The sequence below is a fragment of the Perna viridis genome, chromosome 1 (genome assembly GCF_037379345.1).
Source record: "Perna viridis isolate PV_CMFRI_1.1 ecotype Kerala chromosome 1, ASM3737934v1, whole genome shotgun sequence".
Taxonomy (NCBI): Eukaryota; Metazoa; Mollusca; class Bivalvia; order Mytilida; family Mytilidae; genus Perna; species Perna viridis.
In genome coordinates, this window is record NC_142445.1 from 41,434,341 (window position 1) to 41,451,185 (window position 16,845).

At 34.0% G+C, this 16,845-nt stretch overlaps 1 protein-coding gene across 1 annotated transcript; it reads left to right on the forward strand.

Annotated features, from left to right (window-relative positions):
- Positions 1 to 9,859: 9,859 nt before the first annotated feature.
- On the forward strand, positions 9,860 to 13,497 carry LOC148628802 (uncharacterized). Its single transcript, XM_088564742.1, has 5 exons — positions 9,860 to 10,369; positions 10,673 to 10,749; positions 10,895 to 11,117; positions 12,536 to 12,603; positions 13,362 to 13,497. Exons 1-5 carry the CDS (start codon positions 10,260 to 10,262, stop codon positions 13,442 to 13,444), a joined length of 561 nt encoding a protein of 186 aa, XP_088420868.1. The 5' UTR covers positions 9,860 to 10,259; the 3' UTR covers positions 13,445 to 13,497.
- The last annotated feature ends 3,348 nt before the right edge of the window (positions 13,498 to 16,845 follow it).

Consider the following 16,845-nt stretch of genomic DNA (forward strand, 5'->3'; position numbering starts at 1 on the left):
ACAGTTCAACTTCAACAAACCCTGGGAATATACTGCCGAAAAGGAATATATGATTTATATTTCATATCTAAATGAGCAAGTGATTCAAACGTTATGATATATCAATACCTCGATCTAAGTCTTTTGGTATGGTTTTCTATTAACTTTTGTATATATCTTATCATGGGGAGCCAAGTTAGACAACTTGTATTGAATCAACTTTCATCATTTAAAAAATGATTTTTTTTTTTTTTTTTTTTTGTTGTTGAAAATTTTGAATATTATACATTACAACCTAGTTAATGATACATTTAAGTACTAGTATATTACTATTCTTGATATTAAGTGGTAATCTTTGTAAGAATCATGCAAATTCTGTAATATGTGACACACCCCAAAAAAAGCTACATATTTTTATGTTTGTTACTGAGATACTTTATAGATCAATATGATGAAATGTATCATCATTTATTCCAATCTATCTGCTCTTGCGATATAATCAAAGTTGAAAATCCAATAGTTTGTACAGTATTTAGTGTTATTTACAGAGGTAAATTCTATATTACCTTCTTATATATTTTATATCCTAAGAACAAGGTTATATGAAAAGCTGATTGTAATTTATGTTTACTTTGACATTTTAAACAAAAATATAAATATATATGGTGTTTTCAAACATGAGTCACATTATGCGTGATTCTTAGCCGGAGTGCTACTAAGCGTTAATAGAACTTTTAAAAATCAATTTGTTTTGCAAATAGTTTTGTCGTATTCAAATGAAATCCAGAGACAAAGACCAGACATGGAAAACAAACAAACACAAAAAGAACATTAAGTAACTAAAACAATACATTGTACATTGTATATACAAAGTAACAAAAGTAAATTAATGTTGTGCAAGTCACAAAATATTGTAACAAACGTGGAATAAGTATAGAATGTCGTATATGTTGATCAAAGTAGGTCAAAGTTCGTTCATTCTATAACTTTACCTAGTATTTATTTACCTTTATTTTATTCAACTTTTTTGCCATAATTAAAAAGAAATCTAAACGAATAAAAAAGATATTCCATACAACTAAATGTTGCATATAATATCTACCGTCACTTTTCTGAAAATAATCACTCGTATTATGAATGGTGTTCTATATAAGGATGATTTTATAAGACAAGTAACTATTATAATTTTCACTGTTTCTACACTGTATGATAAACTCAATGACATTCATTATGCACTCTAATACGACTACAATGTTAGTTATATTTTGTACCGTCTCTATCTCTTCACAATAAAAACAACTACTTACATAGGGTGGTGAACGTGGATTCATCCATTGTACTGCACGTGATAGACCTTTTCATTGCTTGGTCTGGCTTCGATAGATTTGATTTTGAGTATTTCCTACAATTTTTTTTTAAATTGATCTTCCTAAATATCGGCAAAAAATACCGGAGCGTCAGCAGAATGTTTCATATATGACAAAATCCCAAAACATGGGCTAAACGTGAGCAAATGAAACAGGGATGATCTACATACACAATGTATCGAACCAGATAAAAAATTACACATAAAAACTTAAGATAAGGGAAACAAGAAGACACACAAAATTAAAGCACAAATATGGCCTCCCACAAAATAAAACAGTAGTGACATCAGGTGCTTCGGAATGAATGCTGCTGCTGAGAATATACTGCTCAGAACACGTGCCCTGATCCAAAATTTTACTATATTTTGATTTTTATTTTTTTTTTTTTTTTTTTTTTTTTTTTGTTGTTGTGGGGGAGGCAACGTGTAGCGAAGTGTATTCAAAAAGAAAGAATTGCAATATCGTAAAGATATATCTATTTCCAACGATTTAAATTTGGGCATTGACTTGAACTGGTATATCTTGGGATACGTATGTATATTGACCTTAAGCCCGAGTCTAAAATAAACACATTTGTACCAAAATGTTTGTAAATAGACAAAAGCAATTTGTCTACTTGGTCACTTGGTCAAGAAGTTTATGGTACTATTGAACGTACGTTGTCATATATACTACTGACACTAAATTACAACTGTAAATAATTCTGAACACAATGACAACAATGAACACGTGTTTTAGGAAAACTGCGTTTCAATATCAATTTGATAAACATGCTAATTTCGTTGCACAAATCTGTGCCGTCAATAAAATAACTTAAATGATAATGAAAACGATTAAGAAAAATGGGGGGAGTCTTTTAAGTAATTCTCTGATATTTGACATTATTGTCTAAAGTTATCCATGATATGTTTCGTTTTAAAAAATTTTTTTTTATTTCTCGTTGTTTCTTTTTTTATTATTGCAGAGAATGTTAATTAAAACCTACCAGTGCACATCATCCATGTTCTTCACAGTAATTGTTTTTACTTCATACAGCAATCATCGTATTCATACATACATGCAAGGTTTCGAGTACAGCTCTTACACTGACTTTGTACATGTAAATGCTCATTTTTGCCTGTATTTACGATCTGCGGCTATAATTATGTGACATTACTATAGAATTAATGTATGGCCTTATCTATATTGGCCCTGTAACATGCTCGAGAATAAAATAATAATGTCTTCGGATGGCTGTAATGGCCATCCTTGGCCATTATTAATACCTTTGGCATGTTACAGGGCCAATACGGAAAAGACCATGCATTAATACTATAACAATGTAGCCCCAAAAATATGGGAGTAAAACAATACCTGAAAACGTTAATACCATCTATATCATATATTACATGGGAAAACCCGGTTTGGTGGGTGATTAGTCGTTCAATGCAGCCAGTGTTACATTGTAGGAGCGCCTTTCTAATTATCCCACATATGAATACCACAGGTACAAGATTTTTAATGGGACTATGTGGAATAGGTGTGTGAAACAATCAGGAATTTCAAACGATGGACAATCAGAAATTGTTTTGATTGTAATTTCGCTGGGTTATCATATATTTATAAATTGTTGATAATAGCGACCAGATAAAACAATAATACTAATATTTCATACTGTCATATCTTCCCTTTTCTCTTCAGTCTACCCTAGACGGGACCTCGGCGAGTGTTTCTAGAAAAGCAGAGGACCTTTACCCTACCGGTACACCTGGTCCATACTCCCAGTTTTAAGTGGAGTCCGGATTGCTTTTGTTTCTTCGTTCGTGTTATTTTGGTTATTTCATGTTTTTAGTATGTGTGTCTATTTTCCCTGTATAGTCTTTATCCTTAGAATATTTTCTTTTGGTTTTCGCTCGAATATGGATTCACTTCATTACCTAAAGTACTTTTATGAGTAAATAGTTAAAACACAGAGCATATCAAGAACACAAATTATGAATGTTCGGTCAAATGCAACACATATGAAACCATGTCTGCATTCTAAGGTCACTGTGACTTCAGCATTCTGTATTCTAGTACTAGTGGAAGTACCAATGCCCGATATAAATTGTGTGTAATCAAAAAACAAGCCCGTGTCGATAAAGAAAATATTTGGTGATAGCTTAATCTGATTTAGAGTGCATGATGTCTTAAATAGTAGGGAAAATATGTTGTAAGGCGACGCAAAATTAATACATCGTTCGTCGAATAAGTCAATGGTGTGGACCATGTGCACTGGTGGAATGCTTTTCTAGAAGCAGAACTTTTTCTTAAATTTAGATATGAAAAGATATCGGCTGGGCTTCACAAAAGCCACATTAAAAAACCTCTAGCTCGCTTTCATATTTTTACTGTTCGACGAACGAAAAATTGATTTGGTGTTGCAACAATGTCCGTTTAGAACAGTGATATATTAAATATATATAGGTTTATAAATAGGAATAAACCGTGCTAGGACGAGTTAATTTTCTGAGTGTTTGTATTTCAATGGGCGTTGTTCATGCTGTTTGGTTTCCGGTTTCTTTTCAGTTTAGTCATTTCTTGTTTTTTTCATTTTTTCTTGGATTTACCCGTGATTAAAATTTAAAAAGAAAGGAAATTTGAATACTTCACAATTAACCGCAAACTAGAAGTTGGGTGACCATAAATTATGACCTTCTTCAGAAAATAAGGCAAATCGTAAATCATATTTAAATTGGTTTAAGAGTTAACACTTATCAGTCACGTTTAATTTTAGTCTATATACCACTTTAGCCCGTTCACAATATTGTGGGAATGCCTTATTTCAGACAGTCATATTGTTTTATGGTACTTCAAAAATTACTACAGTTTATATACAAATTAAGGTTACTGTATAGGTCCAAAGTCCAATAATAAAGTCCAGTAATAGTACGAACCAGCACCGCCCCCATAAACCTACATATCAATTGTTTTCATACGACCTACATTGTCTTTCCAAAATAAAAACTCACTTTCTTCTAGTCATCCCATTCACGTTTTCCTATCGTTTGTAGAATCTGGAAATTTAGAGAGGTGCGCCTGCTTAAAGAACAAGTAAAAAAAATGACATAAACGGTTATTATGTATTTTCTCGTTAGAAATTAAAGGTAACAAAACATGCAAGAGTCTGTTATAATTATGTCAATTAAATCATGAAATAATTTTTTTTCTATTTCAACTAGAATCTGATGCACTATTTCACTTGTAATACAATTTCCATACGTTGTTGAACATATGCATACTTAAAGTATGCATTTGTATGCATTTTACTGTTTCGGTACCTCAAAACCTAAAACATTACACGATATTTAAAGTTTATCTTAAGTTCATGACAACTTTCCAGAAATGAAATTTTGAAATCTACACTAGACAAAAAAATCATGTTAATCACAGGTCTTTATACCCAAAGCGGGAGCGGGGCATATATTGTCCTGTGGATGTTTGAGAGTTAGGACGGGTTTGCCGAGCATTTTGAAAACTTCCCGCGCTGCCACGACATACCGGCTTAATTTTCGGCAATATCCTAATTCGTGGTTTTATCTTGCAATTGTACAGCGACAAAATTTTATCAGTAGAAATTAGACTAAGTATACTTCATCCGTAATGTCACCCTGACTTCATTTTATGTTCTATAATACCAAATGCACGAGGAGTTGCCAGCTTCATAGTACACGCAATGGGCTGTGCGTGGCTTAAAAATAATGGCAAAACTAACTCAATGAAAGCACAGTTGTATGCAATACCTTCTATTTGTATATAAAGATGGCGATTGCAGGATTATTGATCACATTTTCTGTGGCGACTCGTTCAAAAGTCCTAAATATTTGAATAAATTAGCATTTTTGACTGAATTTTTAATCTAAATACCTTCTGCAGCATCTGTGAAGACACATAACAACAGTACATGCTGTAGCAAGCGTAAAGATTGCCATTGCTTCGTCAAACGATGGCACCGGCCATAAAAGCTTGAACCGGTATTTTTTATATTTATATATTATTATAATTTTCGACATCATACATTATTATAAATATAGTACCCCGATCAGAGGCGGATCCAGGATTTTCGATTGTGGGGCGCACAGTTAAAATTTTTTTAGATTATTTTTTTTACATATTCTTCTAGAGTGGGTGTAACGTAGACATCTTTGTGGTAAAGTTAGCGAGAAATTCAAGTTTCAACCTGAAACCGTCTAAATTTACCCCTGACAACCCATGCTTTGCAAATTTTAGGGGGGCGCACGCCCGCCACGCCCCCGCCTGCATCCGCCCCTGCCGATTTACTTCGACAATTGAAACCGTTCAGTTGTCGTTTGGTTCCCGGTATCTCTGAACGAAGGGATAGATTTTAATTTATTTAAAATAATTATGTTTCTGTATTATATTCTTCGTTTATTGTAATAAGTAAAATTACTATATTTCCTTAATTATCATTTGAGTTACCAATGACTACCATTTAATTTATTGCAATTCTCACAATGCTTCCTTGATCTCAACATGTCTTTGCCTCGAAATTTTGATTTTTCAGGATTCACTTTGCAATATTTATTTCGTTCGCAAGAAAATATTCAAATCATGTTTTACGAAAATCAAATACCATAATTGTGGTAACTGTGTGTCATTTTTAGAAAACAAATAATGTGGTTATTTATGAGAATATAATTTTTGGTATCCATTTGTTCATATTGACATATTATCACTTATATCTAATTTTAGTCAAAACGCTACTTCAAATCGGTCACAAATTTGTGGGAATGTGTCATTTTAGATTGTCAAATTGTTTTATTATAGTCTTAAATCAGTAAGTTTTAATATTTCAGTCGATAGTCAAATCTAAATGACATCTGGAATTATTTACTTACTATAACTTTTTTCACAAATTCCCAGCACTACGCTGACTTTCAAATATACACATGTACTTCTACGGGGTTTCACTATAAGGGATGGCCAATTCCCTGCAGCTTTAAAATGGTACTTGCATGTATTTTTAAAGGACTCGGATGGGGGGGGATAGTTTTCTAAAACAGTCAATTTTAATCGTTATCATAATGTTCTTTTAATTTGGTATGTATAAAATGTACTCAAATGATAAAGTGGGTACTAAAACAATGCTATTGATGCGTTATATTTTTACTATTGGGACATATTTTTATCACTTATTGTGTTTTTCGTCTCCCGTATCCATGCACTTTTAGATACATGTATACATATTGACAACGCGGGACTGTTCTTTTTTTTTTAGATTTATTCAATGGATATTTGAGTATATACCTTATCTTCTACTCCATTGACCAATTACATTAACTACTAAATGCAGTTTTGTTGACTCTAGAGTAAATTTCCGCGATCGATTGCTTTGAAATATTCAGTTTTTTGTCTTTAAGTTTTCAAGACTTCGTCATTAATTAGCTGTCCAGTCGGAATGTTACTTTTATCTACATGTAGTTGATTTATCAAATTATACTTTCATAAAGTCATCATACACTGTCTGCACGTGTATATTATAAGTTAAACCGATTTATTATTGTAGCTTTGTTTATTATTTCAAGGAGGTTACTGGAGTTATATTTAAGTACCAGTCCACATAAAATTCAGACACTGCCTATGGTAAAGTGATTCGTGGTAAATAAAAACCCATCAAACAATCGATGCTTTTTCAGTCTACATATGCTATAATTTCACGTAACAACATTTTTTTTCTGTATTCAGATCTGTACTTTCTAGAAAATCATGCATTCATCTCCCACTAAAATCAACCAAATCAAGCCAAATCAAGCACAACAACTCTTGCAAAGTGCAAATTTCATGTACAATCTATATAATTTTTATTCCAAAAAGCGCAACAACCAAATGACAAACTAAGACTTGTCATGTTATCAGTGACTGTTTCTGAACAAGAAATAAAACTGAATTCGATGGTACGTTTTTGACATGCATGAATCACCTTTTGTCTGATTTTTAGAAAGACTACTACTTGAATGCTTATTGTTTGTCATTCACTTGTAGGGACCGAGCGTCGGCGATGTCCGACATATGTAGTGGGGTCTGAAACATGAAAGGCTTAGTTTTTCTGGTGGAAATATCTGACATTTTAACGCCGGCGTAGAGATTTCGTTTAATAAAGTCTGGCATATACGAGACATCACCCGTTCCATCATGTTCTTTTCTTCTCGATGTAAAACTCCTCTAGCTCCACGTGGGCTCCTAATTCGGAAAAAAATGTTATCACGATAAGTTATATTATGTTATGTTAAGTCAGAACAACAGAACAACATTAGCGATGCATCATTAAACCTAAAATCATATAAAATTGAAATCTTGAATCCGGATTTGACCAGGTTGTTCCTGTTTATGTCTATAAATTATACAGCGCTCAGAACGAATTTAAATTCCGCACATGGTCCCTTGGTCAAGACTGTCACGTTTTATCTACAAGAGGGTCAATTTATTTCTGCAAAAATAAACGACACCGAAGTCATTACATTTGACATTAGATTGTATATATAGTATAAAGGGTTTAGGGCTTTCTTTTGTTACTCTTACATTTAAATAATTTCGTTTGCTTATCAGGTTACCTGAGTTAACCCATTCCCTGTTATAGTGGGGTTCGTGCTGTGTTTTTTGATGTTCCCGAACCTGCTTTCTTTTGGAACAGTTAACGTGGGAGATATCTTCCCACTGATACTGTCTCGTGTGTGAAAATTTTACGTAAAAGCAATTATTTAATACATTTTCACTGAAAATACAGTAACTGTAATACAAAAAACTCCCATAAATTTATCTTTTTTTTGTGGGTGATTCTAAATTTTTCATTGATTTTTGGGGAGTCTACGAGGGTCAGCAGGTATGATATTCCAGGTAGTTATGTTAACCAACACGAGAAAGCACTTTGTGTCACCCGCATTTTGAGCATACACTATGAAAATATATAGACAGTGCTAAATAGTACTTATTAAATGTAACTTCACCACATGTACAGAAATGATCGCATGACATTAGGCTTTTCACTAAAAACGTTGTATTGTTTCTTAAAGTTTAAGTTTTCCTGGTACTATACTACATGTATATAATAGTATAACCACTTGTAAGTTTTTAATTATTTTTGTACTTGCAATTAAACATCAAATAACTACTGTAACCAGCTGTTGAAACAGGGATCCCTACTCTTATTATTTTTTACCTTTTTGGCTAACTTATTATACTTGAGAATTTCACTTATTACTCACCGAGTAGTACTACATTCAATACAAAAATCATGCACTGGTTCCCTGTCGGATATCTAATAGTTTGTTCAACTTCATTGTATGAGACCAGTTGGTCACAAGTCAAATCAACACTTGCAAAGAAATTTTAAAGTACGATTTTAGTAAAACATGATACTGATTCAGTGTATGTATTGAGTGCCTTTATTCATGTGCAGTGCTTTATCCACGCGCATGCCATATTTTGCACACAATATCTATTTTGTGCGCACAATCTAATTTTTTTTAGCGTACAATATTAATCATTTTGGACGCACAATATTAATTATTTTGGATTGTGCGCACAATAAATATACTATTTGTTTCTTAGTTTTAATGCCCCTATCGAGGCTATTTTTCTTCTCTTGCCACGCAAAAATGGGAGAAGCTGACATTAGCCAAACAGTCGTAAATCTCGCCGTCGGTTAGCTCATGTTATTGTTGACATGAACACACATGTGTCTTCACCAACGTTAAATAAAATTTATCTTTTCCTTTGAGCATACAAAAAGGGCATAGGTCATAATTGTACCTTCTTTATCCATCTGATGTGGATAGGAATATGTGAAGCTTAAACTTGAATACTTTGTGTAAATAGTATACGAAATATTTCAAAACTTTTAGTATTGCATTGAGAAAACTATTCTATCTAATCAAACATTTTTTTTTAACTGCAATAAAATCCGATCCATGAGATGAAGTCATCTCTCAACAAAAAAGGGTACTGCCGGTGGGCATTTATAATGTTTTACCAAGTACAAGACGAATTGATCAACCCAAATTCATACCATCGAAATGTATGAACGGTCATTTGAAATCAGGGTTATTGATTTCAAGCATAAAATGTAGCTCTTGCACGAAGTAGCATTAAAAATTGTTGTGAACTTTGCTAATATTTGAAAGAAAATTTTACATGTACATCATGATATCAAATGATTTGAAAGAAGGTTACACTGTTGAACCATTTAATACGAAAAACGAGTTCTTATTTTATTTACAGCAAATTTTCTTAGTAAGACTCATAATGAAATGAATCTGTCTCGGTAAAGCTTCGAAATGCGGGGCCGTTGATGGTTCGATATTCTTCTTTTGTCGCAACCTTGTAACCTGCAAGACAATAACTTACGTTATAAGGTTATAACATGATAATTTTACAATGCCAGAGTTTCCGCGAGACACGACGTCAATTTTAATTACGTCAACGTTCACGTGCGCAATTTGACGTCGTTGACATACATATCGTCACTGAGGCCTCAAAATACCAAAGAACCGTCATTGCACAAGTGTAGATTGTACTGTTTATCTTTCCTTGCGTGAATATTTGGAACCATAAATCCTGAAAAAGATGGAGAAACTTTATACCAATAGTAGTAACATCAACTGTGGTCATCAACATAGAGCTCGCAAAGTTGGTTTATAGTGATCCTTCGGAAATCAGACATCTGACATTACACCTGACAGTAACTTTTTTAACAAGTAGTCAATGCGAACGACTCCTGTGACTCTTTTATTCACAATGTCAAGACTCACAGCATTACAAATACAAGTCAAATACTCAGCCGAGGTTGGTCTGTGAAAAAGGGGATTCTAGCTATGACGTCGGTGACGTTTCTTGTACTGCAACATAACGTAACGTCACAGTTCTGCTATAGATACTATGTCTGTCGAAGTCGCAAGAAGACAAGAGTCATCTGCGACAATGTTGAATCTCATTTTAAAGCGAAATCATAAATTGTGCCGGAGGAGAGAGCAAGAACGTTTTGAAAGGTAAGGTCTTTTGGTCATAAACCACTTTTTGGAGTATTTCTATAACTGTGAATTAACCAGCATTGAATTTTAAATATCTAAATCCCAGCCCCTGAAATTAACCATTTACCTCCAATCTATTCCTGGTACGTCAGCTATATAGTAAGGATGAAAATCGAACCAAATGGAATTCGGACTACAAATTACTGTAATCATAATTAAAATGTAAAAGTAATCTGGCAACTGACACAAAAATGTTCCAGAATCCACAGAACGAAATGATAATTTTGACTTGTAACTAAACTGGTGCCAACTGTATTTCAGCCATTACAAGAGCAACTTTATCAGCTATGAAGAATCAATCCTGGAGTGTCTAGATTGGAATAAGAAAAATCCGGAAGGTTTGTGTATTCTACATTCAAGATTTTTTTAATTTTTGTCCAAAGTAATCGGAAATAAGTTTAAGCAACAAAAACATCCTTTTTTATTATATGAATAAATTAAAAATTTTGAAAGATACTGATATATCTTTACTTTTCATTTCAGAAAAAGTAGAATTTATGATCAGAACCCCGGATGAGTGGAAAAGTTCCTTTATAAGGCCTACCAGTGGCTTTTGTAGAATCAATAAAGTGGTCCTAGACCAAAATATTCATATTCCTCTTCCTGAAGTGGATGCCATATCTTTTGTAAAGTATAACTTGAAGCACAGTGATGGATTATTAACTCCATGGGATTTGATGAATTGCAAAGAAATGCTCTACCAAGAGTAAGTTTTTAATATTGTATTTTATATTCAAAATTCGTGATAGCAGCTCTCCTGCTCTGTTTCTCACGAAACAAGAGTTTTGTTAAGTTTATCCTTTTGAATATAACAACACATTTTGATGTGTATGATCTCATTTTGATGCTAAAATATTTTGCCATAAGATTTAAAAGCATGATTAGCCGATCCAGTCTTCTACGTTCAAAATATCAAATTGAACATCCCGAGGTGTGATTTACAGGCGAGGCGTGGATAGAAAAACGTTCATTTAACTCATCTATACCTTCTAAATGCTGGATCCGCCCATAAGTCCTAATTTGATTTTTATACAAATAACCTGTAAAATCCGACATGATGTTTTTTTTTTCTGTCCAAATCTTGGTATTAATTAGGGTGCACTATACAGTTACATTTAGGCGCACTGTTTCGCACACCAAGTTGACCCTGTCAAATTTTGTAAAACTTAATATCAAAAGTTGAAATTTGGTGGATATATTGTTTAAATGTAGTTAAGCATTTATACATAGACATGTGTAACACATGTAATGGTAAACAGGTGTAATTTAAATGAAGAATGATATTCGGAATGTTTCAGTCCCCTATGGTATTAGGTTCTCTCCTCAGCATCATCTGACTAATTTTCGAAATACTACATTTCGCAAGAACTTTAGGGACTAAAATTGCGAGAAAATGAATTGAAAAGGGAATTATTATTTTAACCATTTTCCCACATTCTCCATGAATGCTTTCATCCTGTGCTAATGTCAAAGCGCCTGATATTAAAATAAAAATGTTATAAAACATAGTATTTGGCTGTTAGTTTTGGAAAGGCTCCCCTGATTTGTACCAAAACTCAATAATATTTTTTTTCAGTATGTTACTATGGCTACTGGATGTTATGACAATAATCACTAAATTTCTGATAAATTACTTGAACCTCCACACACCAAGGATTAGAAAAATATGTACTTTTTTTATGAAAAAAAAAACACTTAAGTAGCAGTCCGCCTAGAAATTATGCAATTTTCACTGTACGTGATTTATTGATGTCAGATATTTTATCCAAATTAACTTTAAATCAGCTGGATATATTGGAAAAACAATGAATAAAATTTCTGTCTGGACTGCATCAAAGCAGCTTTATTTCAACAAAATGAGACCACATTTTCAGAATTGACCTGACCTACCTTACCTTATTCAAACATCCTGTTTTTCACACAATTTTCGAATTCGGATTTGCCAAGTGTTTCTGTAACTATCTTTTATTGAAATTTTAAAATTTCTTATATTAAGCGACACAATTAGTTTTCTGGTTACGTATTTTACTTGATTCTCCGGTAGCAACTCCTGGATATTTTAGCATTAACAATTTATCAATTCTCGCTTAATGTCAAAGTACATTAGATTTCTTATTTTTACAGAGAGCTGTATAAAAGATGTGATGCTTTAATACGACAATGCCTGGATTGGAATAGAAGAAATGAAAAAGGTTGGTTTTAGTTCAGCCGTTCATATGTATAGAATAATACAAAAGATAAGATACTATTTTTGACGATTTTGTACTATAATAAATGGAAACAAGAAAGAAAGAAAAGGTTCTTTCGTTACTTTTGTCGATCATCTCGGTATTAATTGATTTCCAATGTGTGCGTCTACCGTATTTTTTTTATTTAAAATCAAGTAGTCGACTTATTTATTTCAGGACTAATTCTTTATGCCATTAAAACACCAAAGATTTGGAATCATGAAAAGATAAAAGCGAGGCCTAAATTTAAGCTAGTTCCATACCTCGAGGAAATAACACCCATATTCCAGCCTCATCATCAGTTCGACCAGGAAGTACAGTGAACTACTGTATACTTTCTTCAAATGTTCATGTTATAAAAAAATGATTAAAGGCGGAAATTAATGACGTGCTTGAAGTCATTAGAATTCGATCCTGGAATACCGTCAACAGTCATTAATGCATTCTAATTAAAATGTGTTTAAAAAAAGTATCTAACTTTGATCCTGCCTTTTCGATAGTGACAAACCCTTCAACTCTCTATCCTGGCGCCAACTCCTCATCCCCACCCCACTCAATCCCACCCAAAAAAAATCGATAAGCAACCTGACCTAAGATATTTAACCCCGTAGATTCAAACAAAAACAAATGCTTAATAACTGTAATTTGACGAAATGCACAGATACTCTGCATTCATAAGAAACTTTTCCCTCCATTTGATTTTACTCCATTCCCTGTTTCAGATATGAAAGCTGCAGCAGGCAAAACTATGATCCAGTTGGACAAATCGAACAAACGGAAATCTTCAACAGTAGTGAAACCTTGAATTACAGCATAGAAACCCTTGAGAATGATTTTGACAAAACAACGCGCGGAAGAACCCGGAAACAATATGAAAGCTTTGACATACTTCTTGCACCTGCAAAGAATCCGAATGCCATACCAAAAATGTCATCTTGCCACAGAGTATACCGGAAGCCGATTCCCGATGAAAAAGTAAATGCTGTAGAAAGCCCAGCAACCCAAACCGATGCACTTTCGGACAAAAGGAACGTTTCGTTCGAGATCATATTTGAAGAACATAAGAATTATGATGCAAAACCTAAGCTTTCATCTGAAAAGAGGAATGCAAAATATGGAGATTTTTACTATGATAGCGAACAAGGAAAAGACTACCAGACTTCAGTTCAACACAAGAACATAACAAAACAAATCGAAGGTGAAGAACGGTACCAGCAGGCTGGCAATGATATCGAATCTGTAATAAATCCAGAAGATGGTTGCAGCTATCCACAATGGACAACCCGTCCTTTGTTGCCCATTGCCAAAGCATCAACACCAGTTGAGATGGGCATAGTCTCCGGAACAGATATCGAAACAAATACATTTCTATTAAGTGAAAGGAACAAACAAGAGGCTAGCCGATTTCTCGACAGAAAAGCTATACAGTATGAGCCAGGTAGATTCAGATTTTCAAGTCTTCACCGATTTTCTGAACGACCTACCAGAATTCCCATAATGGTTGCCAATACATATGAAAATAGAAGGATATTTTTTTATTCCAGGGTCAGTCGTATACCAATACGTATCAAAGACTACATGTGGAAATCAATGGCCGGCAAAAGTTTTCCAGCACTAGTCCAGCCATTTCCTGGAAGTTTGATTCCTGTGACGAAAACAACATTTCAAGGGGTATACGACCCGAAAAATGTTTTTGGCCATAAAGATAATGGCAAAACTGAACAACACAAAATTGCAAAATTCAGAGGAATCAGTCGTGAACAAATGGGTAAGAGGCCGGCTGCCGTTTCATGCATCGGTCCTGTTGATTTTTATAAGAATGAGCAATTGCAGGAAAATGTCGAAAATAACGCAATAACTACACACTATAACAAGAAACGTCAACAAATCCACTGTGAAAACCATATAGAGTCAAAGAATGTTTTGAATCCAAGACCATTTTTTCCAAAACCCGCGCGATTACCCCCAATTCCAAAAACCAGCTCATCTGAAAAATCGGTCGAACAAGAAAACGTTAGTCTTCCGCCACCACCTACACCATTTCCAACACTGCCATTAGTCCGCACCGGCTCGCCACGTACGCCGTTTGACGATACAATTGAAAGCAGCAGCGAATCTACTAGCCGTCCAGCATCAGTGACTGGTTACCCAAAACTTCCTCCGATAGGTGGCATTGGTAAACCATGCCTGATATCAGCTTCAAGTAAAAGACAGCTTCCTGCAATCATCAGTCGCCCAGTTTCAGCTGCTGGATATGCAAAGTTGCCACCCATTTCAACAACAAAATATTAAACTTTCGTTTAATACCAATTTTATTTTTATTTTATCTCATTTTATTTAGTTTTCTTTGTTAGTATCGCATGTATTGAATTAATTAAATTTATTATATTTAGAAACTGGCTGTTCTTGCAAAAAAAAATCTTAGTGAAATATTACATGGCGTCTGGCTTCCTTTATGTTTAAATATATTCGGTTTGTGTCCATAGATTAGATTAAACCATATTGGCAATTTCTTTCGTACTAAAATCTAGGCTTCTTGAAATTCGACACAGCATCAATAAGCTCAGCATAAGGCAGTGTTTACAAGCAAAAATGATTAAAATGGTTAATAAGTAGTACACGCATATCAAGAGTAATCAAGGGAACCAAGGTTATAGCGGTAATCAAAAGAATGTAATCCAGGGACATAGACCCGACATGGAAAACAGACATACACAACAAAGAACATAAAGTAACTAAAATCATACATACAAAGTAACAAAAGTAAATGAGCAACTCGGACTCCACTAAAAACTGGGAGCATGGACCAGGTGCACCGGTAGGGTAAGCGTCCTCTGCTTTTCTAGAAACACCCGCCGAGTTGCTCATTAAAAGTCAAGCCCGGAGTAGACAAACGAGGGAAGGAAAACTATGACCCGTTGAATAAATCAGTTTTCATGGTGCTGATGGATACACCATAACGATCCACGAGTTCATGATAACAGCCATAAAACTTCTGTAGTGATGACTTCAATCTTGTAGCAACATAACTCTGTTCCAGAAGCCTATTTGTTAGAGTTCTAGCGCGATACAAAAAGTCTGCGTAGTTTCGGCAAGCTCTGGTATAACGTATGAGTTGTGATATGAACACTCCATACGCAGGAGCCGAAGGGATGTTGCCACAGATGAAAGCAAATGTTATTTCAAATGAGCCTTGTTATTTTCAGTAGAAAGGTATTCCCCAAGTTCTAAGATATTAGTGATCTAAAATTTAAGAAGATGCAGTGATGTCAAATAAAATAAAATAAAATCCTTCTTGGCCTAGATGTTGACACATATAAATGGAAAATTGACGATTCGGAATGAAAAGTTCATAAATAAGCGTTAAGAATGTCCTTGGGTAACTCATTTTACACAAGTTAATTGTGTACACCCACTAAATGCCCCGCTACATGAATCGTTCCACAGCTGCTTGTATAATATGTACTTTGTAAAGTTTTCTACCAAGTCACAATTAAATGCAAGAATCAGATCCAAGTTGTCAAATAAATATCCTGGTTCCCGGGACTACGTTCCAGGTATTAGCTACTAGCAATACACTCTGTAACATATGGAATATTGCGATCGGGAACAAAACAAGATGCGATCAAATAAATATCTTATAACGCAGGTGTACCTTGTACTGCATGCGTATATGTATATGGTTCAATATTAGGTGCAATATATTCCCTATGATTTAGTCCTTTTTCTCTACTTCTTGGACGACTAGATAGTTGCAACAACACACTATGGATGATGTGATTTGAACTTATGAAAACTTCAACCAAAATATTTCAAAGGATTCATAGAGAAAAGGGTCTTATAACTCGTGAAAGTTGAATGTCGTAAAATATCCCCTCGCTGAGGCTCGTTCGTTTGTTATGATGTTGAAATTAAATAACTTGAGTTGATATTTTCCGATATTCAACTTCCATTCATTATGAAACCAATAACTAACACATGGCCAAATAGCTAAATAGAATTATTAATACAAATAACAATAACACCAGACTGCAGACTGACAACATTCCCTGGAAAATCACTACGCCACTGTCTATAAGTAGAGTTTTATTAAGTTAAATTTATCATTACACAATTTGTTTTCACCCTAGCTGTCAAATCTTATAGTTCGTTTTAATCGACGTTTTAGTTTCCGTTTTTTTTTTTTTTTTTTCATTGTAGAGAGAT